The 24,087-nt window shown below is 32.1% G+C and overlaps 3 protein-coding genes across 19 annotated transcripts in view; 2 read left to right on the top strand and 1 right to left on the bottom strand.

Moving 5' to 3' along the window:
- Mp (collagen XV/XVIII-type protein multiplexin) overlaps positions 1–24,087 on the top strand; it is a 622,917-nt gene that overhangs the window by 104,084 nt on the left and 494,746 nt on the right. The window lies entirely within an intron of this gene.
- On the bottom strand, positions 4,684–9,321 carry LOC141527722 (uncharacterized). Of its 3 annotated transcripts, none has more exons than XM_074243348.1 (4): positions 9,005–9,321; positions 8,760–8,900; positions 5,395–5,778; positions 4,684–5,013 (listed from the first exon to the last, which is right to left on the bottom strand). In XM_074243348.1, the coding sequence occupies exons 3-4, from the start codon at positions 5,747–5,749 to the stop codon at positions 4,772–4,774; spliced, it is 597 nt and encodes a 198-aa protein (XP_074099449.1). In that variant the 5' UTR covers positions 5,750–5,778; positions 8,760–8,900; positions 9,005–9,321; the 3' UTR covers positions 4,684–4,771. The 3 variants fall into 3 exon arrangements, 1 of the variants encoding a protein (XP_074099449.1); XR_012479231.1 differs by lacking the exons at positions 4,684–5,013; positions 5,395–5,778 and adding exons at positions 6,784–6,984; positions 7,068–7,225; XR_012479232.1 differs by lacking the exons at positions 4,684–5,013; positions 5,395–5,778 and adding an exon at positions 6,784–6,984.
- LOC141527327 (uncharacterized) lies at positions 14,322–15,781 on the top strand. Its single transcript, XM_074242749.1, has 4 exons — positions 14,322–14,464; positions 14,598–14,794; positions 14,966–15,683; positions 15,763–15,781. The coding sequence occupies exons 1-4, from the start codon at positions 14,322–14,324 to the stop codon at positions 15,779–15,781; spliced, it is 1,077 nt and encodes a 358-aa protein (XP_074098850.1).

The raw sequence follows: 24,087 nt of genomic DNA, 5'->3' as shown, positions 1-24,087 counted from the left end.
CCACCTGAAGACCAAAACAGGACTTCTTGAAAGAAATCTTAGGTATTTTTCTTGTTTTAGAAAGAAAGTTCTTATAGATGTAAAAATTAAGAGCCCTTTCTGATAAAAAAAAAAAAAAAAAAGAGATGATACGAGATATTTTTGGTTTTAGTCGTCATTAATAACGAAAAACATTATGTTAAGGAGGTACTGTGAAAAATCACTTTTCTTACAATATTCTTCAATTTTTGAATACGCGTACTTTTCAGTGTTCTCTATACGAATAAATTTTTTTTTAATAGTCCTTGCGGTACTAATTTTTGAAATATTAGCAATTAAAAATCGTACATTTAACATGTATTCCCTATCCTGACCGTAGTTAGAGCGAATATTTTATTGAATAACAACCATAATTTTCTTAGGATTTTTTTCTAAACTGAGAATATTTAATTGAAGTTATAACAAGTTTTTTTTTAGAAAAAAAACATAAACGAGCGGTATTAATTTTTTTATAATCAATGTTCAAAGTTTGTTACTTTTAATGATTTTCAAGCTTTCTCTTATAACCTAATAAGTGAGAGATAGTGACTTGGCAACGTTGCACTAGGCGGGAAGTTTAAAATACAGTAGAAGCTTAAAAATACAGTGACAATGATTTCACAGTGATTTCACTGTGATTTTACAGTAATCCCGAAACCGCGAGGGAGCCCAACAGATTCAAATAATTATAAAAATTTAATGGATATAGGTTAAGCATAAATTTACTGTATAGGAAAGGTAAATATGTAAAATAATAAATAGTATAAATTAAAAATATAGCAAAAATAACAAATATAATAAATATTTATTTATTTAAAAGTACATTTTCAATAAATATTTTATAAAGGCACTTATTTTTAGCTTTAGAAGAACATTAATGCTACTGTTACGTTTCACGAATTTTCGCCTAATTTCGATTTCTATTTTGTTCTCAAGATTTATTTTTCATTTAAAAGCGTTTATTTTAATTTAAGATGATTCTCGGAACGCATACCAAGCGATATCAGTTGCTTCGCTGGTGGTTATACTAACAGCGGAGTAACGGAAATCGCTTGTGATAAGGCGTCGGCAGAGAGTTGCCGTGGCCGCGGATAACCAAAACATCATGCGTCAGCATGGGACCCGGGCCTCGTCGACTCTCTCAGGAGCAACCTGAGCTACCAACATGGCTGACAATAAGATTTATAAACATTTATTCTGGCCAGGAGCAGTCAGTAGAGCTAGAGACTCTCGAGTGCAGAGAGCTCCATCCTCAGACTTGAACTTACCCAGATCTAATGCTCTAATGAACCAATTACACCAAATCTATCTTCCAAATATACTTATTATGGGGCGGAGCGCTTTATAGCAGTTCCAACCCATATAAGAATACCTTCCGGCTAAAGCGCTAGCCAGCGTTTCGCCAACCTAACCCTCCTTCTGGATGAGCGCTTAATCAGCGTATCCCCAGGTCCCAAATCTTCGGCAAGAGCGCTAGCCAGCGTTCAGCCAGCACCAATTTCCTATACGTAAATGCCTCACGGAAAACGGTCACGAAGATCGGGTCGCTCGGTGCAAGAGGGTCGTCGTCGCTTGGCCCAGCCATTCTACCTATCGTTGCCGACAATCGGCGCTGAAACTCCAGTCGAACCACGAACGGAGGTAGTACAAAACGTGAGACCAGTAGTGCGAGTAACAGACGACGAGATACTAATCGAACCTCGAATAAGGGTAGTTCGAACCGCTGAGGAAGACTCGCCTAAATCACCCACGAGCCGAGATCCACCGGGTCAGTCCATCTTCGCCAGCAACAACCGTCCCGCCTATTGGACAGACATCACCAGGGTTTGGAAGCTGGTCCCAATCGAGGTTCCAGAGGTTCACCCTCCGGGGGGCGTTATTCCCATCAACGACCCCAGGTACGGGTATTATTCAGAGGAGTTCTTCAGGAGGACGGGGCACGACATTTTCCCGCCTTTCGAAGCGAAATGGTTAGAAACTCAGGGGGTTGTATGGGCAGACTTATGGGGCCCATAATGGTAAGTCAGTAAGTTCATCTGTGACGACACATCGGGGGTCGATCGACTACCCACAGTGTCAAAACCTGATATTTAATTATTTAAAACTCTAAATGAATTTATATCTAATTTTGGGAACGTAACACTACTAATTATTTTATTCTTTTTTAGAAACTTTTTCTTTCTTAAAATTGTTTTTTTTTTTTTTTGGTTTCTTAACTAAGTTTCTTAACTAAGTTTTTTAAAAAGTTTAAGACGTTCTTTATAATGTCTTTCTTTTTTGTTATTCTTACTTTGTTATTTACTTTTCCAGTAAACAATTGCACTATAGCTTCATCACCTCCTTGATTAAATATTTGTTTCAAATAATCAACTGAAATATCATTCATAGCTAATTTTTTACAAATATTCTACGAAATAATATCTTTCAAGTCTGTTAATACTTTTAAATTATGTTTTGTTTTATTTGCATCAGATAGTTCTTGCAAATAAACGTCACATTTTTTATAACAAGTGAATAAATTATTTTTTAAATTTAATATTTCTATTAATTTCTGTAAAGTCAGAACGTCATAAGCAGCATCATGGAATGATTGTTGTTCATCATCTGAATTTTTTAAAAAATCTTGACTGAGACTCTCTAATTTAAATTTACCAGGACCTTTTCTATCACTCAAGGACGATCGAAATATTGCTAAAGTATCCGCAAAGCCTACAATTAAATCTAAAATTTTAGAAGCATTTAGATTACTTATTGCACGTAAAAGTCGGGGAACATCAAAGCGGGCATTGTGTGTAACTAACAAACATTTTTTTTTACTCTCAGACAATTTTTCTAAGAATTGTCCGAAAGATTCTAGAGCACCCGAAATTTTCCGAGTTTACATCTGCTTGTCTTCATAAAATAAATTCCCCGCATGATCATAGTGAAGTTTAGTAACAGCGCTTGCTGATGTCGAGATCTTTGTTTTGGTATGTATATAAATATTAAAAACCACAGTATCACAAATTGAAGCTATTTGTAAAATATGAGCATCAGCTGCACATCCTGTCGTTTTAATATCAAAATAAACAACATTAATTTTATCTTCATCTAAAATATTTCTCTGCTTAATATCACAGTTCTTGCTATCACGAACATAATTAGTCAGTTTATCTATTCCACAATTACTTTCACAAGTAATGCCCTCACATTTTTCATTATTTTTTCTCAATAGTTCTCTCTTTTGCTTCAACTCTATTCTACGTATTTTTTTACTCTTTGATTTGCTTGATGTAGATTTTTTCTCTCGTATTATATCACTATTATGAACATATTGAACTGTTCTAGATCCATAGGAATATCTAATTTTTTTTTTGGATATTCAAGATACTTTGATTACCGTCATTTTTAATACAAACAGCAGTTGCTACTCTGATATCACAAGCTGCAGTTGTACTTAAACATTTATTGTTATGAGCTTTATTTGCAACAATATTATTAAAGCTCTCGTTCGCTTGACTAGAAGCTGCTATAGAGAATTTATGAGGATTTGAAGCATATTTTCCAAATGAATTGACCAATGCATCGTATAAAGTCTCATCTGATAAATTGATAGTATGCTTTTTATCAGAATTGCACCAATTACCGCAATTTTCGTGTCTACTGAATAAGTGATCAGGTATTTGCTTCAAATTTACTGCCAATTGTTGAGATTTGCCCTTGTTTTGAGACACAGCGTAAGTGAATCATTTTTTTAAATGAGGTATAACATTCTTTCTAGTCAATTCTTTATATTTACTTTGCATGCCGTACAATTCTTTCCCGAAATTCTTAGCCAAGTAATTTTTATAAGATAATTTATAAAATTTTTTTGTTGGGTTGTCTGCTCGTACAGCAACAATCATAGAACTATCTTCATCTCCTATGATGACTCGTACTTGAAGACCTGCTTCTTTCAGAATAATACTATGGTTCACAAGTTGAACTCCTGCTGCTGCCTCCATAGCTTTAGCACTACCGTGAAAATTTAATCGACAGTCATGGTCTTCTTTTTTATGCCCCAGATCGCATTTTCGGCATTTTCGATTTTTTGTAGCATAATCTAAAATTTTCCCTGATAAAAAACCAATAATTGTACTATAGCCGTTCAAGCTATCATAGCTACGTCCGTTACCACGTTTAGTCCAACCCATATCAAATGATACTATTATATTAATTATTTCACCTAAAGCAGTGTCAAATAAATTATTATTATTTTGTGCATGGATGTCAAGGAGATTTAATTGAGGAAAAATATCTTTTGTGATTTCTGGAGGCCTAGAATAGAAATAATTAATTTTATTTAATTTCCAATCATTTTTTAAAATTTTACTTACTCAACTCAATATCAAATATACAACATAGAACAAACATTTTCCTGTAAAATATATGATGTAGAAAGTGCATGATTTACTATTATGAACTGTTTACCAACAGCTATAACAAAAATACTTAATGTCTATTGTGACATCGAAACAACAAAATTACAAGTAATATTTTTTAGTTAAAGTTAAATTTGTCCTATATTGTACATTTGATGATACTATAATAATTATAAATCATCTTATAGAGTACAATATTCGAAAAACATGATAGAAATTAAAAAAAATATTTATAAATTAGAGTTATAATTATGTTACAATTCAGTTCAGTACAAAACAATAATATTTTACAATTTAAAAAGATTGGTGTAAAAATGTGATTTATAATTATTATTTTATCAGCATGAGTTCTTCTAAATTTTTAAATGAATCTGAATAAATTCATACAATGCATCACATAATTTTTTTACATTTTTAATAACTAACTCCCTTTCTTCTGATGCAGCTCGCTTACAACTATCCCTTGCTTCAGATTCAATTGCTTTGCCAATTATATCCTCGAATTTTTTGTATAGCTGTGGTCTCATTTGAGGTAAATTTGCACAAGCTAGAATCTTATTTAAACTTGTATTTCCTACACCTGAATGAATAGCACCTGAAACACATAATTAATTAATACATCATACAATAAACTAAGTAAATTTATATATAACACTGAAGTTGACAAACATAAGAAATTTTTTTAAAATTTTTTAGTAGTGAAATTATTATAAAAAAAATTTCATTAAAAAATTTCATATGTGAAAATCAATAAAAATTACAAATAAAAATTTTTAGAAGCATTTTTGTGTTATAATTTAGTTGTTATAAGAATTTTTAAAATTAACAGCTGATGGCTAACTTCAGTGTTATATTTAAATGTATATTATTTTTAATTAAGCAATAACACAGTAATAGACCAATTAATATTAATAAATTAATAATAATTAGGCGTATAATTTATTATAATTATTGAAATGTTATATTAACAACTTACTGAGTATTACGGATGAGTTAATTTCAGATACTGCATTATTTTTCACTCCAGTATTAACCATATCAAATGTTGCACATGAATCACATTTTATTTCAAAACGTGAATGAAGGCCTTCTGTTTTGAAGTTATGAAGTTTTTCTAGATCTAGAAGACTTCTACAGTTGCCGTATTTTAGATTTTTAGCAATTATTTTCCACGTAACTATGCCATTTTCGTCCGGAATTTCATCTCGATCTTCCTCATTTGTAATTTCAATTTTTGATTTTCTAGCAGTAGACATACCTGCTAAAGCATTATTAACTTTATCACCGACTCTTTTTTTAACAAATCTGCCATTCTTCAGCCGCGAAGTCATTATTTATTATTTGCAGTCTCCAACTATAACTAACCTCAAAATTATTTCAAAACATTAAATTTTTTTACAACACATGTCTCAAGGGGCAAACGATTCTGAGCTAGAATGCAACGTAGCCAAGTCAAAAAAAAGGAACAATGGGATTATTTTTTTACTTCTGCGCATGTGAGAGGAGGCGCAAAAGTGTACTGCATCTCAACTATTTCACATTGTAGTTATAATGCTTCACACTGGGGCATATGGGGGGAAATTTTTCTGAAAATTGAGAACCGTTGTAGGGTAATACCTCTTTACCGTAAGATGGACGGTGGTGTTTATTACTCGATAGGCCTTATTAGGTGACTGAATAGTAATTACGGACAGTGTGTCGGATAGCTTAAGTGGTAGAGTCTTTGGCGCGTAACCCCAAACGATCCGGGTTCGAGTCCGAGACTTTGGACCGAGACTTTGTCTTTAATGACAAATTTGGGAATTAGGGAAATAAAGGATAAGGAGGAAGGGGAGGACCTTTACTCAGTAGGAATTTTCGGTAACTGAAAAAAGTAATTCGGACACCCCAGACCGGGACTCGAACCCGGATCGTTTGGTTACGTGCCAAAGATTCTACCAGTTAAGCTATCCGAGACACTGTCCGTAATTACTATTCACTCACCTAATAAGGCCTATCGAGTAATAAACACCACCGTCCATCTTACGGTAAAGAACTTTATTATATCCTCCTTAACTAAAATTACGTATCGTAACATATTTAAATTAAAATTTTATAAAAAATCGGTTCATGTCGCAACTACAAAATTATATATAATCGTTTGTAATCACATAGAATATTTTTTATGATTTTTGTATCATTGTATATAATTGTAAATAGTCTAAGGTGATTTAAAAAATAAAAGTAATTTTCTTTTCTTTCCAACAGGCTTTAAAGCTTTATTTTGATGTATAAAGACACCAGTTGAAATTTAATTGCTTAATATTGATATTAAGATAGTTCTCATCACATTTATTTAATTTTCATAAGAATAGAATTGGAAAAATTATTTTTGCTTCTTCTAATTTTCAGACCGCTACACATAATTCAGGCATCATCACATCAATTTGTTCCATAGACATTGTTAACATAACTGGTTTTCAAAGTCTGATACAAAATTTGATGTTTGACTTGATGTTGTTGCTGATATATCAGGTAGTAATACTCCTGACTTGAGTAATCAGAATCACGTCAACGGCAGACTCAGCTGCTTCGGAAAAAATAAAAAATTATTTACATGAAACTGATAGTTACAGCAGATTAAAAAATTGAACATTGTAACAGTTTTACCTGCTCAGGTTGGCCCCTAATCAATTTTATAAATAAACAAACAAAACTAACAAACAATATATTTATCAGGGCGCCACCAGGATTTTTTATCACGGTTCCTGGAACTGGTCCAGAGCTGAGAAATCTTATTCTTAGGGTAGAGAGAGTGGAGGAAAATGCTGCTGAATAATAAATAATTAATTAACAAGATTGATCAATATTTATTAACAAGAAAATAACAAATTTAACAAATTTAAACGCTCACTCACACACACTATAATTAACTTATTATTTAACGAAGCGGAGAATAACTGTGAAATAAACGATATTTACAAACGAACCTTCCCAACGACGATACGATGACTAGACGGGCTTTTTCTAACAAACGGTCTCCCATACCTGTCCTTAACCTAATGGGCTTTTTCTAACAAACGGTCTCCCACACCTGTCCTAAAACTATTGGGCTTTTTCTAACAAACGGTCTCCCACACCTGTCCTTCAACTAAGCTGAAAATTACAAGTCCACCGGACTACCAAAACGAACTAACTTTCCACACTTTTATAACTTAAAACTAAGTCCACCGGAATACCAAACTTAACACTATTAACACTCTCTATCACACATTACCCGTACAATTCTTCACACACATAACCCACACTTTGCTTAATTGAATTTTATTTTAATTTGAAAAAAATGATTTTAATTTAATTACAATATTATTAATTTAAATTATTCCATCATTAGTATTTAATAGTAGGATAACTTTCAATTAACAACCAATTTCAATTAACTTTGAACTAATATCCAACTTTCAATTTCCGATTGCTAATTTTACTTTGGTTTAAAATATTAAAATAGCTTAAAATTCCTGAGTAACCTATTGTCATGATCTTAATAATATAACAATAATTATTTCGAACGAGAGGCTTAATATCTTGAATTAACTTTTGCTAATTAAATTAATCACAATATAAATTTTTACAATCACGTTCAGAATTATTAACACAAGTTTAATTAACTAATTCTAATTAAATTTTTACTGTAAATTTCCTACTCAGAATAACTAATTTCTTGGACTTAATGTCCACGCCAATAATTATTAGGTCTCGGTAATTTTAATTTAATTACTTCACGGACTTAATCCCAAAAATTACTAAATTCACACGTGACAAAATAATTTTATCATATAAAATATTTTCAGTAATTAATTCCTAATATAAAATTCTTGATAATCTTCCAATAGTTTTATAATTTATAAAAAATTCGACACAAGACGAAGCATTCAAATTTAATTGCTAGAACATTCGCTAGCTTAGTTGTATTTGACCTTGGGTATTGGAATTTACTGCGACACAAAATGTACTGACGCTCGACCAAAATTCCACGAATAAAAGTTTGTCGATTATTTTCCACGTGACAAAATTACTCAATTTTTCTTAAGTTAATTATTATAAAAATTATAACAATAAATTTAATGGATTCTTCGGATGTTAATTAATTAATTGATAATTTTTTTAGTTGTTAAAATTTTCCCGCAAGGTCGATTGAGTGATTCTCGGGTATAAGCCCCCATGAAAATCACTCAGTACAAACTAGCGAATGTTCAACTATTATTTATTAATAAAATTTTATATAAAATAAATTGAGAAGAGGTAAAATAGACCGAGTGCAAGCCGCGGTCCACTTTCCTCCCACGGAATGAAATTTGGTACCTTAGTTTAGACTCGATGAAAATCCCGATGCCTATCTAACCCGGTGAATTCTCCTGGATAGGTATTGCTCGAGTTTTCCTGGTATCCGTTGTTTTTTTTTTTTTACTCCGGGGATCCGACTCCAATTCAAATTACAAATTCCTGTAACAGTAAAATAGCTAATAATTTTGCCTTCAAGATTGAAAAGACAAACTTGATAATTTTCATCGCAGCGTTCCAAAATTAACGTGCGAATAATTAATTACCTGTTTTCCTATGAACAGTGACCGGTGTGGCTGGCTATCAAACCTCTTCTGATTTTCACACACGCCGGCTCCCGAGTACTTACCCATTTTACCCCCCCTCTTAATTACTACACGGAAGGCCCCGAAGATCGGGGCGCGTCAGTGCTGAGTCGAATAATTATCGATATCCGGTGACATCGATTTAGGGTAATTTTACCCTGTTACAACATAAATTACAATAAAATCTTACTAGCCAAATCTGAAACCATCATATGTGTATTTCGATCTTCTGGTTGAGTTGAAGTATTATTGTCACTAAATCCGAATCGATTCTTCGATCTTTGCCCGGCCAGAAAGAAAATTTTTTTTTTGTTTTATTGATTTGTAACTTGTTGAAAGTCTTCTTTAATTTGGTCGAATGAGTTATTTGAATTGGTGCAAAAGTATTTCCGTCATGCAATTTATTGACATCGATTGGTATTCATTTACCCAAGCTAAGTAAGCTTGATAAATTGGATAACCTTGAAAAGTCAGCACAAGAGTTACATGAAAAAGTGGATGATATTATTTCTAAGCAGGCTGCATTGGATACTAAATTTATCAGTTTGGAGAAAAGAGTGAGTGAGTTTGAAAATAAGGGATTTTCAGATGGCTCAAAAAAGGAAGCTGAGAAGGTTTTGAGGGCAGCCGATATTTTACTGAATTGCAATTTTGAACAAAGGGCCTTACAAATTGAGGCACAAGCTCTTGCGGATGAGATTTCAATATCTGGTTTAGAAGAAGTAGGGGAGGAAAATCTCAAGAAAGTTGTAAAAAATTTATTTGACGTCCTTGACGTCCCTCGGGATGATTTCGGAGTCAAATATGTAAAAAGAATTGGCAAAGTAGCTGAAGCTAGGACAAGGAATGCTAGGCAAAAACGGAGGGATGTGCTTATAAAGTTTGACTGCAAAGAAGCTGTCGATGTAATGATCAAGAAGTCCAGAGATATTGTTATTAAAAATAATGATTTGATAGCCAAGGAAAATATCTCGCAGGACCCTGTGCGTCTTCATCGCCGTCATCCGCGAGGTTTATATAAATTTCGGTTGCAGTTATTAAAGGACTATCCTAAGCTGCTTGCAAAAAATGTGTGGATTGCTGCAGCCTCAGTGTTCGTCAGAATAGATTCTGAGAAACCGCCGCTAAAACTATTGCCATCTAATGGGATAGAGGAGCTTAAAAAGCACATTCGCTCATGTCAATAACTTTCATTCACTTCATCATCATTATCGCTTGCTCAGGAACGAGTGAGTCAATCAACTACCTCTGCTCAAGTTCCTCTCAGTGTCTGTCACGTTAATATTCGTTCATTAAACTGCAACTTCATTTTGTTTAGAGAATTTTTAGGACGCATACTTTTGATGTTATTGCTGTTAGCGAAACATGGTTAAACGCAAACATGTCAGATGCTCAATTTCATATTCCATCATTTACACTGCACAGGAATGATCGGTATCAAAGGAGTGGGGGAGGTGTTGCGTTGTACGTCAGAGACTCGCTTTCGTCAAAATTTATCATCAGTTCTAAATATATTCCTGGTCACCCGGAATATTTGCTTATTGAAATCTGGCACTCGACGAGACAAAAAATATTAGTGGGAGTAGTATATAATCCGCCTACTTCTTCATCGTTAAATCTATTGGAGGCTGATATGGACGACATTATATCACATTACAATTATGTTATTCTTCTTGGGGATTTTAATATTAATATGCAAGCCGCTAACTCAAGATCGGATCTCCTACTAGAATTCTATGGAAGTCTCGGTATGCATCTGGTCAACTTCGAAGCTATTCATCATTCAGCTGATAGTCACTCCTGGATTGATCATTGCTTGGTTAGTCATGAGGACTTAGTAATTTCTTCTAGACAGTCATCAGAACCGTTTTTAGCAGATCATGATCTTATCTCGATTATTTACGATTACTCTGTTCCAGTGCATGGGCGTAAACAGATCTGGTGCAGGAGTTGGAACCATATTGATGACACCTGGATGCGAAATATCTGCGACAACTTAGATCTGTCACACGTTGAGTATTCTGAGTCGGTTGACGAAATGAATAATTTGCTTCATCAACACATTCGTCAAGTGATTGAAGCAGTAGCGCCTTTGAGAGAAGTTGAAGTTCGTGATCAACCTGCACCCTGGGTGACTCAAGAAGTTAAGACTCTTCAGCGCCGTCGGTCGAAGCTGTATAGGATTTTTAAAAGATCGGGATTTGCCTACAAAGAGTACTCTGGAATGCGTAAAGTTATTAAGCGTAAAATTATAGATGCGAAGAAAGAATATTTTGTTAGTCGATTTCAAAACTGTAAGTGTGCGAAATCTTTGTGGAATGATTTCCGTAATTTAGGTTTAGCTAAGCGACATGACTTGTATGCGGCTCCGGATCTTAATTTAGATGAAATGAACGAGTACTTTGTTAATGCTGTCGGTCCGCCTTTGCAGGACATAGATTTTGATTACCTAGAAACTTGTGTGGTAAAACACAGTAGCTCATTTGAATTTAAAGAACTGACCTTAGCAAATGTAAGGCAAGCTTGCATGAGATTGACTTCTGGGTCAATGGGTCCTGATCACTTTGAGATAAAGACTTACAAAATTTTGTTACTCTATTTTCTGTTTCATATAACTAATCTCTTTAATCTCTCGTTGTCTTCTGGCTCTTTTCCATCGGCCTGGAAGCAATCTTATGTGCTGCCTTTGCCAAAAGTGCGCAGTCCTGCTAGCTATGCAGATTACAGGACTATATCGTTAGTCTGTACATTGTCGAAGGCTTTAGAGCGATGTGTTCATGATCAAATTCTTGAATACCTGTTAGTTAATGGTATCGTTGATGAATTTCAGACAGCGTTCCGTGTAGGACTCAATACGCAAGATGCTCTCTTAAAATTTTGTGACGACATCAGGTTAGGTATGGATGAAACAAACATTACTGTTGCGGTATTCTTTGATTTTAGTAAAGCGTTTGATTCTGTAATCTTTGATGTTCTCATGTTCAAATTAAAAGCTATGGGATTCAGTTGCAATGTAATCAATTGGATTTTATCTTACTTAGTAGGTAGATTGCAAGCTGTGCGTGATAGTAATGGCATAACATCTGTGTGGAAGGACATTTTGTGTGGTGTGCCACAGGGTAGTGTCCTCGGCCCATTATTATACTCTATCTATGTAACAGACTTAGGGCGTCTCCTCAAATGTTGTAAACATCTTTTCTATGCTGACGATTTAGTCATTTACTTAAATTGTAGATTATGCGATTTATCGAGATGTATCAATACTTTGAATGAGGAGATAGCTGTTATAACGGAATGGTGCGTTAAGAATGGGTTAAAGATGAATCTTAGTAAGATGAAGGCGATGATCTTTGGCACTGTTTTCAAGCTTGCGGATCTTCAGCATGTTCCTGTACCTAACATTGTTAAAAACGATATTGTCATTGATTAATGTAAATCGGTTAGATACTTGGGCGTAGTGCTTGAGGATACTCTTACCTGGTCCTTGCAGGTTTTGGAAATTTGCAAGAAGACCATGAGGATTCTTGCCCAACTTAAAATGAACGGTAACGCCTTTAGTTTCGCGGTCAAGAAAAGACTAGTAACTACCTTGATTTTTCCAGTATTCGATTATTGCGCAGCGGTGTATACCGATTTAACAGCTCAACAACAACTTAGACTGCAACGCAAACTAAATGCTTGTGTTAGGTATATATTTAAATTATCTAGATTTGAACATGTTACGAGGTACTACAAAGAATTGTGTTGGTTAACTCTAAGTAGTAGGAGGAGTTTTTTCATGTCGTGTTTAATCTATAAAGCGCTTTATCTGCAGCAAAAGCCACTTATTAGAAATAACTTGCAAATATGTGAGCCTAGGCCGCGAAGGGGTGATGAACGTAATAATTTGCTTGTTATACCTGGTTGCCACAGCACCAAGTATGACAAATCGTTCTTGGTATGTGCAATTAGAGTATGGAATCGGTTACCTTCATATTGCACCACACAATTGACTTTTCCTGCTTTCCGTAAAGCGTGTTTTGAGTATATGTTAAGTGAAGAGAATGCAAGATTTGATCACAATCTCTAATAAAATATTTTTTGTATTTGATGATGAAGTGATGTATTGATGTATGTATTATATGTATATAAATGTATTAATAATATTTGTAATACACTAATTTTGTTAATTTAACATTCAATGTTATGTATTTTGGAAGGCCGCAAGGAGCTACGACTTCATGGTCTTCAAACAATAAATAATAATAATAATACATAATCTTTAGAACAATCATTGAAAATTAAATCCCCCAAATTACAAAATTATATATACAAATTTTCAAAACTAATTTCTCAATCAAAACTTATCACAACTTTATCCCATTTGCCAGTTTAGTAAGATCTTATCACAATTCTAAGTTCTAAATTATAAAACAAACGTTCGAAATAGATTATGACAATAATTTCTAAGACTTGGCTTATTGTTTATGGCTTAGATAGTATTTGTTCACAAACGAGTCATGACCTAGAAACTACATTTCTTCTTAATAATTTTCGGTATTAATAATTTAATACAAGAGTTGGTTATCATTTTATAGGCACGAGATATTTTGTAACAGTTTTGCTTTCTGTCCAATTGGCCCCTAATTAATTAATAAACAAAACGAGAAAAATTATCAACAACCAGAGTAATTATTAGGGCTCCACCAGATTTTTTTTCGCGGTTCCTGGAACCGGTCCAGAGGTGAGAATTTTATCTTAGGGTTAGAGAGAGTGGAGGAAGGTGCTGTTGAATGATAAAAATTTGATTAACAATTGGGTATTTGCATGATTTTGATATTCATAAACTTTTGATATTTTTACATTCTATATAATTTTTTAAAATTTTTGGAAGAAAAATTTTTCGATTTTGTTCTTAAAAATTTAAATAATTTAATAAATAAAAGTGGTCCTAAATTACATAAAAGTCACATAATGTAAAACGTGATGTGATTGGTGTGACGTCATTGTGCTATTTGTAGCGCGTATATTTGAATGAGCATTTAAGTCATGTATAATATTTTACATTGCTAAAAAACTTAAAGTTAAGTTTTTTTCAATTTTAAGTTTTATACATCCTATTTTTAATGCTAGATTTTGTTGAAAATAATTAAAAGTGAAATAAATTTTTGTGAAATGTTTTTTTAAATTTAAAGTGAATGTGTTTGGAGGTTATGAACATTTCAATGTTGTTATACTAAGACTTTTGAGAAGCATCAGTTCAACAGTGTAGTTTGTGATTATCAACGAATTAATAAAAATGCCTTGGCGAAAAGTGGATCCTGGTTTTAGTGAAGCACGGTCTGATAATTTACCGCGAGTTGATGCATTCATGGTTGCAACTTATCTCGCTACAAACTCTGATTTTGTATCAGCAGAAATGAAAGGAGCAAAAGCTAGCATGTTCGTATATTTTAATATAGCTGTTTATTTAGATATTAGTTATAAATAAATCGGTGCTTTTTTATCAACAGGTTCATAAAGTATTCATTAGCTGTTACATAAATAATATTTATTTTAATATTTTGAATTATAGATCTGGGAGAAAGTCATATGGAGATGCAGCCATTGAATATGTACAAATTAAGCTTCAGGGACCTGAATGTACTCTCAAGTGTCTTATTTGTCCTGAACACAGAGTACATAATAAATCATATAGAGTGACTGTAGTTATAAATATTGTTGATGAAGAAATTTTATTGATTCAGTGTCATGATTGCGCCGCATCGTCAGGTAAATAAAATAATTTAACAATATTCAAGTAATAAAATCATTGCGGTTATTGTTTGTTTCATAATTTCCTGCATAAACATTCATATCTAATACACACGTTATATAATATGCTAAAATAAATATTTTGATAATATTATAACCAATAATCACTTCTTGTTATACCTTTTTTAGGTGGATGTAAGCACTCAATCGCGTTTTTAATGTGGCTACACAGACGATCGGAAGAACCATCTCCAACTGATGTTGAATGTTACTGGCGTAAATCAGTTTTATCTCAAGTTGGGTCAGCAATCAAATTCATTCGAGTGACAGATTTTGATTCTGAGACAAATATTACTGCTGTACCTAAGTCTTTCAATACTTTGCAAGAATTTGTCAATAGAACAAAACAAAATAACGTACAGAGCCAAATCTTGAAGTATTTCAACTCTGAGAATACTGAAAAAAGCCTCTCAATACACAATTTATTAGTGGACTTTATTAATTTAGGAGGAACATTATGCGATAATTTTATACAATTTAGTGCAAATCGAATGTCTCCTGACTTGTGTGATAATATAGAAAAGGAAACTCAAAACCAAGCAGATTGTGATCTTTGGTTTTCATTGCGGTATGAACGAATAACAGCGTCGAAAGCTTATGAAGCATCCCGCTGTAATACACCTAATGGCACGTTAGTAGAGTTGCTAGTTGGAGGTCAAAAACTACGCAATACAAAAGCTATGGAACGAGGTAAAGAGCTGGAAGCTACAGTTTTACAACAAGTTGAGCAGAAGTTGAAGCGCAAATTCCAAAAGTGTGGTTTTTTCTTATCCCAAAATCACCCGTACTTAGGAGTTTCTCCAGATGCAATAGATGACGAATTCGTGGTAGAAATTAAATGCCCGACGTCTCAAAAAAGCTTTCGCACTTATATTGACACTGACAATTACAATAAAATTGCAATGAAATATTTTATTCAAATGCAGATGCAAATGCTTTTCATAGGAAGAAAAAAAGCAATGTTTATCGTAGCAGACCCAACTTTTGAAGAAACACGGCAATTCAAATCTATTATTATCGATTATGATTCACAAGTAGTTGAAAAATTACTAAAAGACCTAAGTAAATTTTGGAAAAATTGTATTTTCAAGCGTTTATTTAATTCATTGAAATAAATTAAATTATTTAATAAAAAAAAATACAAAAATTGAATTCTTAATATAAATATTACATTTTTATTGAACAACAACTTTTAAAACTTATGTTTTTTTGATCAATGGTCCTTGTAGATTAGTTAAAGCTGCGGCGATTGTCATTATATTATCCATCTGTGGAATAAGATTAATATTTACACATGAATGAGGTTGGCAAATTTCAAATTCTCGTATTCTTCTTATTAATCTTTCAATGTGAATACGGAGACTCGCGATTCGTTTTGTTGCTAACACTTCATCATGACTTGGTTGCTTCTCATAACTTACTGTTGGTGGTCTAATTAATGTACATTTTTTTTCAACTACAAAATTTTCTATGTGTTTGAAGCCTCTATCAGCCAGTATAGCAGCGCCTGGTTTTAAACAATCCAAATATCCAGATTGAAAAACTATTTCAGCATCCGATGTTCTACCACCGAATCCAGGTGAAATAAAATTAACTATGCCATCAGGTGTACAAGAAATTAAATATTTGACCGTATTGCATTTTTTGTATTCAGACCAGGTTAATGATTGTTTAACAGGATCTGTTGACTTTTCAATTTCAATTTCTAAACAATCAATGATTGATTCTACTGCTGCATAACGGCTTCGGAAACTTATTGGCAACTGAAGTTTAATTCTTGCTGATGAAGGCCATATAATAAAGTCTTTTAGATATTCTGCCATGACTGGCAAAGTCTTAGTAAAGATACGACTTATATTAGAAGTGGACATTCCAAAATCATCAGCTAAAATCGCAAAACTCTCATTCAATCTTATTTTTTTCAACGTAATAAATATATCAATGTCACTTAAATTAGCCATACGTAAAATATCGATAATATCCATGCAATCACTTGGAATCCCGATGTATTTACGAGGTGACAGCCGAATTCTTTCGAATGTTTGCTTTAAATTACGCTTCTGAAATTCTTCTTGTTGAAATGCATTTTTCCACTCATTTTCTGTACTTCCATTTGATGTTAAAAAATTATCTGATGAAGTAGGGAATAAACTAGCCGTTGTGTTAGAAGATAAATTCGTAGTATTAGGTGAAGGATTCAATAATTGATCATTATTAGCTGGTTGAGAAATAAAATTATACGCATTTATATCATCAACCAACTGCTCAATTGGAGATAATGAACGATCTTTAGTCACAGGTTTACATTGAACTTTTACACTTCTGTATGAACTCCTTATTTTTACTTGGACACCAACATGGAGTTTTTGACCTCCAGTGGCAGGAGGATCGTCACAAACATTGGATTTATTCTTTTGAAAATCTTCTGGTGTATTGAAATTTGATAGGTCAGAATGTAAATCGTCCATTATACCTCCTAAGTTTTGATTCAGCCGTAACTTGGCAATATTTAGATACATTGCTTCAGTACCTACTTCATCAACTTTCATTGAAGTAGCTTGAGGATTCTCTCTACTTCCATCACCCATGCTTAATGATTTTGATTGCTCAATAAATTTATGAGGTATAACATTATTCCTCATACGTTTGTTACCACCAACGATTGTCCATTCCAGCCAATTTTCTAAATCCACTTTGAGCTAAAATGAATAAAATTCAACATCAATTCATGCAATGAGACGAAAATCACAAATTTAGGTTATGATTTTATGTAAACATTAAAATAAATTTTTAATAAATACTTACGTCAAAATGATCTTCACAACAATAAAGCCGAGTTGATGATAAATAATGAGTTTTATTTCCACATGCATCTAACCAATTTTTCCGTTTAACAGAATTTAATGGAACATTTATAAAAATTTTTTCTGGTGTCGATTTACCAGTATATCTACACGTTGGAACTATACACCAACAAAACTCATTTTTTGACGACATTTCGAGTAATTAAATAATTTTATTTTATTATAAACAACACAACCAGATCTTTTTTTAATCAATCACAATTAACACAACAATTGTTTACACCTGCCACGTGTTTACAAGAGATTGGCGCTTAAAATTTCAAATGAAATAAGCACTATGACGTCACATACACGAGATGGAGCTACTTATTCATTTAAATATCTGCTTTTTTTTATTTATTAAATTATTAAAATTTTTCAGAACAAAATCGAAAAATTTTTTTCCAAAAATTTTAAAAAATTATATAGAATGTAAAAATATTAAAAGTTTATGAATATCAAAATCATGCAAATACCCAATTTGGCCAATATTTATTAACAATAAAAAAAATCAACAATATCGCTACTTGCTAACAATAACAATAATCACACTCACTCACTCACACTATAGTCACTCAAGACTAAAGCCTAACTAACAGCTAACAAGAACTATTTAATTATTCTGCACAAAGACTGCAGTGTGACAAAGATCGTCTAGCCTAACTAACGGCTAACCAGAACTCTTACTAACTCCTATCAGAATACTTCTCACAAAGACCCCGTTGTATGAGGGGTCGTTATTATACACAGCTACAAAAGTAACAGCCTAGTGCCTGAACCAGATACTTCTGCAGCTAACACACATGATTCGTACCAATCTTCACAGACATGACCCACACTTTGTAATGACTTCACTTTTATTTTCAAGTTAATGGTGTTATATCCGGCATACCGTATATAATACAGGGCCTCCCATTCCCGCCGAAAAGTGCAGCGCTTGCATATTTAGGGAACCACAACCAGGACTGCGCGACAACTCACTCGTGGCTGAAGAATACACATTACCGCGCATTGTCACCTCATCAAAAGAACCAATTGTTTAATTAGTAGCCCCTCTTTCAAATCGCGACCGAGGTGATAAAGGCCGCGAGCGCCATAATTCACTAGCTTATTTACAAGGTAACAGTTCTGCCTGAAAGCCCGGGTGAGTCCTATACCCCGACACGTATAGGCGGACTTCAATTATTGAATTAATTAGTCATTTTTTCCCTAATTATTCATTTCGATTTCCTCAACGGTATTTCCGAGTTCTGTGATTGTGATTCTTCGAGCCACGATTCGTGTTTACGATAATCGAGATTCCCGCAGTTCCGGTGACCTGGTCCCCTCTCAAATTATTTTCTTCTTCTGTGAATTTATAATCGGCGAACTTTTGTTTGCCGGAGTCGTTACTCCGGTTACGAACTCATATACTTTCAATACTACGTTATATTGTTATTAGTTAATAAGTGATAAATGTAAATTAAGACGTGTTTGCCCATAGGGCCAGTTAATCAGAATATATAAACTAAAAACCCGAATCGAAGTGTTCCATCATTTATAAATTAAGAAGCTATTCATCCTTCAACTTTCGATCTTCAATCTCCAGTCAGAAGGCGGAAGGGAGAAGCCAAGCAGCGGAAGTCAAAGGTATAAAATCCAATCGAAGGCCGAATCATCATTCAAGTCAGATTCGTAATAGTAAGTGGAGGTTATTATTACTATTTCCGAGGTCGATCCGGAGACACGTTAGTGTCTCGCGCCAAGTACACATCCAACATATGGCGTGAGACAACGTGTCTCTATTCTCTTATCTTATGTCATTATAACCTTCTTACATATTTGGGTCTATATTTCATTATTATTGCCAAGACACCTGACACTTTCACTATTTCTATTAAGTTTCTATCTACGGATTTTACACATATTATAAAAAACTATTGGGTATGAACAATTATTTAATATATTTCAAATATGAAAATTTTTGCCTGCGCCTGTTTTCGATTCTACGAGAGATTTTACAAATTTAGGGCGAATTTTGTTATTTCGAAGTTGGTAGCACTTAACTTTATCTACTAACTATACTTACTTTACGTAGGTTCTAAAACTTTAGCACCCATAAGTAGTTAGTATACTAAGAAAAAATTTTGTAATGAAAAGAAAGACAACCTGCGTAACTTTATACAGTTTCCACTGTACTTATGAAAACATTAGCCTGGGCGTTAATGCCCCGCGCTATAATTATCGATTTTATTCTGAGTAGTCAGTAAGTTTTTTTCTCCAGAAGTCACGTTTATTAATCGAGCGCGTAATTCGAATTCACATATGTCAAATATAGAATTTTTTGATTCTGTGTTGGAAGTAAAGCCTAAAAGAACTCATATGAAAAGTTGTTTTTCTGAAATTGAGTGTAGACAAATACTATTTTTTAATGTAGTAGAAAATCTATCAAATCTGTGTTGCAAACTATCCATAATGTGATTGGTAAAGTATATCATGAGCATGGAAATATATACAATTCCAATGTATCTATCTATTAATTATGATTTTAAGATTAATTATGAGTTCCATGCAATCTGCTATTTATTAATAACGACATGATAATGATAATAAATAATAATAACGACAATACTGAGATCAATAACGATGATACTAGTCATAAGATAATAATAAACATAATTATAATGGAAAAAAATGTTAGAAATTTTTTAATATTGATATAAAATGTAAAGTTTTCAATTGATTTAATTGATCAATCAAAACCTAAGAGAGTATGCAACTAATTCATATTTAGTTTTTTTTTTTTGCTATTTGGTACTATGAGAAAAACAAATTCGTTTTTTTCATTCGTAATTGAGCTTTAAAATTGAGCAACAATCAACCCTTCATATTATGAGTATAGCAATACCTGCAATAATTAATTTAATTCTGAACTTTTAATTTCCGCGGGAAAAATACAAAATTTAAATCAACAGTTTTTTTAATTATAAAAAATGTTAAAGTTTCTTTTTTAATATAAAATCTCTAGAATGAACTATCGAACAATTTTACATATGTACTTTTTTGAATGATATATTCTCTTCTGATTAGAATTTATTTATTGACTAGAGCCATTACTTAAAAGAGCTCAAATTGTTTAGTTTTACTTTCTTCGTGAAAGTCAGGTAATCAAAGTCTAAGTGATTCTGTTCGAGCGGTGTACAGATGTAGGTAGCGTTTCAGTCGAATTGAGCGGAAATTTTAAACGACGATATTCTTTTCAAAACAAATGTTAATTATGATTTATACGAATTGTGTTATTCATAAACAAAAATATGATAATAAAAATAGATAATAATACAAATAATGATGATAATAATAATAATAATAACAATACTAACAATATCAACGAAGATAATACTGATAATAATTATTGTGGTAACAATAAATTAATGATAAAAATAATAGTAATAATAATATTTATCATCATTATTATTATTATTGTCATCAAATTATTGAGCATTGAAGTATTAAATTTGAATTTACAATGTTCTTGATTACAAAAATTGTTAAAATGTTTTTCAAATTTCTACGGAATGGAAAGCTTCAAATTGTTAATTTAGTTTAGCAATGCGAACCAAAGAGTATATGTGGCTTATTTATATAAAATTTCATTAATATTACTCGATACTGTAAGAAAAATGAAATTTTAATTTATATATATACTTTCTGTCAAAATTAATAAATCTTTTTCAGGTTTATGTATCAATATTATTTAATATCTACTTGAAACTATTACTGCGGCATTTTTTATCGCACTTGCGTAATACTTTTCTTAATTATTGTCAACTTAATTATAAAATTAACTTATTTTAAAAGGTTAGTTATATATTCAATATTTTTATGATATTTATTGTTTTTGTTGAATAATCATATTTTCTTTGACTTTTTACTAATTCTTTAGTCATCAATATCCGACTTGTCTTGCAAAGCATCAGAGTAAGTTGAAAACACTACAAGTAAGTACCCCCAATCTTATAAAATATTGTCACTGTTCAATAACACATCAATTTTTATTTATAATCTTAAATTATGACAATTATAATGTAATCTCTCAATTCATAATTGAGTTAAGTAACTAATTTTTTTTTTTTTCAGCGCTTTGCTGCGGTCAACTACCCAAGGATTTGACATCGTTAATATTCCTGCTTTCATAAAGCAGTTACTAACTATTCTTTTGCTATTAATTAGCAGTCGTCCAGCACTATCTGCTGTCCTTCAGCAGTCGAGTGTTTGCTTTCTGCTATTAACTAGCAGTAATTTTTAAGAAATTCTGCTTGTATTCAGCAGTCAAGCGCTAAATTTCTGCTTTTCAAAAGCAGTTGTCTCATAATTTTTGCTGTAAATCAGCTATCTAGTGTTGATTTTTTATTAGTAAACAGTCTAAAAATTCGATATAGTAATTTTGTACCATTTAATTGCAGTTGTATATACAGAATCTGCTATTGTAAGCAGTTAATTTCCGAATTAAATAAAGTTTTTAATAAAAAATCTCAAGCTATTACACTATATTTTAGTAAAATTTTGAAAACTACTCATATATATACTTTTTAAATAATTTATATATCAGTATTTATTATTTAATAATGTCTAAAACTTTAGATTTTTCTCATATTCGCAATGGTGAAATGTTAATCGATGACGATATCGATTATTTTGCATACGTATTACATTCAAATTTTGGTTATGCTGTTCGAGAATGCTGGCATGTACAATGTCCTGAATTAATTGAACCTTTGAATATTCAAAAAAATCATATACAAATATTACATAGTTGTGAAGGAGATTACGATTTTGGTAAAGCTTTAAATATTCATTGGGTTTGTAGCTATTATGATACAAACAATATTTATATTTTTGATTCTATGGGAAATAATAAATTATATGAAAAAAATCGACTCTTTCTTTCTCGATGTTTTCCTAATTTCCCACTCGACTCAAAAACTATATTTCCTAAGGTTCAACTCCAACCAAACAACGTAGATTGTGGTGTTTATGCAATTGCATTTGCTACTTCTCTTGCACTTGGAGACTGGCCAGTAGAAAAATCATTTCGTTATGATCATAGTCAGATGAGGCTGCATCTTTTACGAATGTTTAAAAACAGAATCGTTACAACGTTTCCTCGAATTATCAATAATTCTTATTCAGATAGAAAAACTAATATCAATACTAAGTCTGTTTGTAAACCTATTATAAATTCAGAGGAAGCGAAAGTGAATCACTCTAAATTATCTAAGAAATTATTTGCAGAATCTATTTTAAATAATACTGCAAACAAAAGGTTAAAAAGAAATGAGGAAATTAATAATAGTAATAATAATAATAACGATGCAATAAAAATTAATTATAAAAATCCTATAAAAAAAAGTTTATACAGAAATATTGATCAATCAACACACACAACTGTATTATCACAGCCAAGGGAAATTATAAATTACTCAAAACTTTTAAATACTCGAAAGGATAATTCCTTAAATCATACTTGTAAATCTTATTCTTTGAATAAAAAACAACTATCTCTCGTTATTGATAAGACAGAAATGTTATTTGACTATCACATCGATGCTTTTGCATATATATTGCATACAAATTTCGACTACTACTTTCAAGAATCATGGAAAGTTCAATGTCCAGAATTCATTGAACCTTTAAATCCAAAAAAAGTTCACATACAAATATTACACAGTTGTGAAGGAGATTATAATTTTGGTAACACATCAAAGGGACATTGGGTTTGTAGTTATTATGATACAAAGAACATTTACATTTTTGATTCTAATAGAACTAATGAGATACATGAAAAACATCGAGTTTTTCTTTCTCGATGTTTTCCTGGTTTTCCACTCGACTCAAAGACTATATTCCCTGAAGTTCAACTTCAACCGAACAATGTAGATTGTGGTGTTTATGCAATCGCATTTGCTACTTCTCTTGCACTTGGAGAGTGGCCAGTAATAAAATCATTTCATTACGATCATGAGCAGATGCGTCCACATCTTTTACAAATTTTAGAAAGTGGCATTATTTCTAATTTTCCCAAAATGATACCAATTTCTGATGGAAAAAAATTTAAAAGGAAAAACAATGATTACGTGGATGTCAAACTTAAAACTGCTCAAAAACAATGTAAAAGTAACATCACTGACAATAATGATAATAAGAATAATGTAACACAAATTAATAAAGCAAATGTATTTCAACCACACGAAGAATCATCAAGTAATTTAAATCCCGGTCAAAATCGAGTAATTCGTCAAAATTATAAGATTGATGACGAATCTAAAAACAAATCTGACAAATCTAAAAACAAATATTTCATAATCTAGAAATTATGAAATATGAAAGATTACAGACAGTTAAATATATCGCTGCGTTCCAATATGTAAC

The sequence above is a fragment of the Cotesia typhae genome, unplaced genomic scaffold, assembly GCF_013202065.1.
Source record: "Cotesia typhae breed Kobodo isofemale line unplaced genomic scaffold, CoteBio_Ctyphae contig_4, whole genome shotgun sequence".
In the NCBI taxonomy this organism is placed as follows: Eukaryota; Metazoa; Arthropoda; class Insecta; order Hymenoptera; family Braconidae; genus Cotesia; species Cotesia typhae.
The sequence above is the reverse complement of the archived record's forward strand: the minus strand, read 5'-3'. Positions and strand labels throughout refer to the sequence as shown.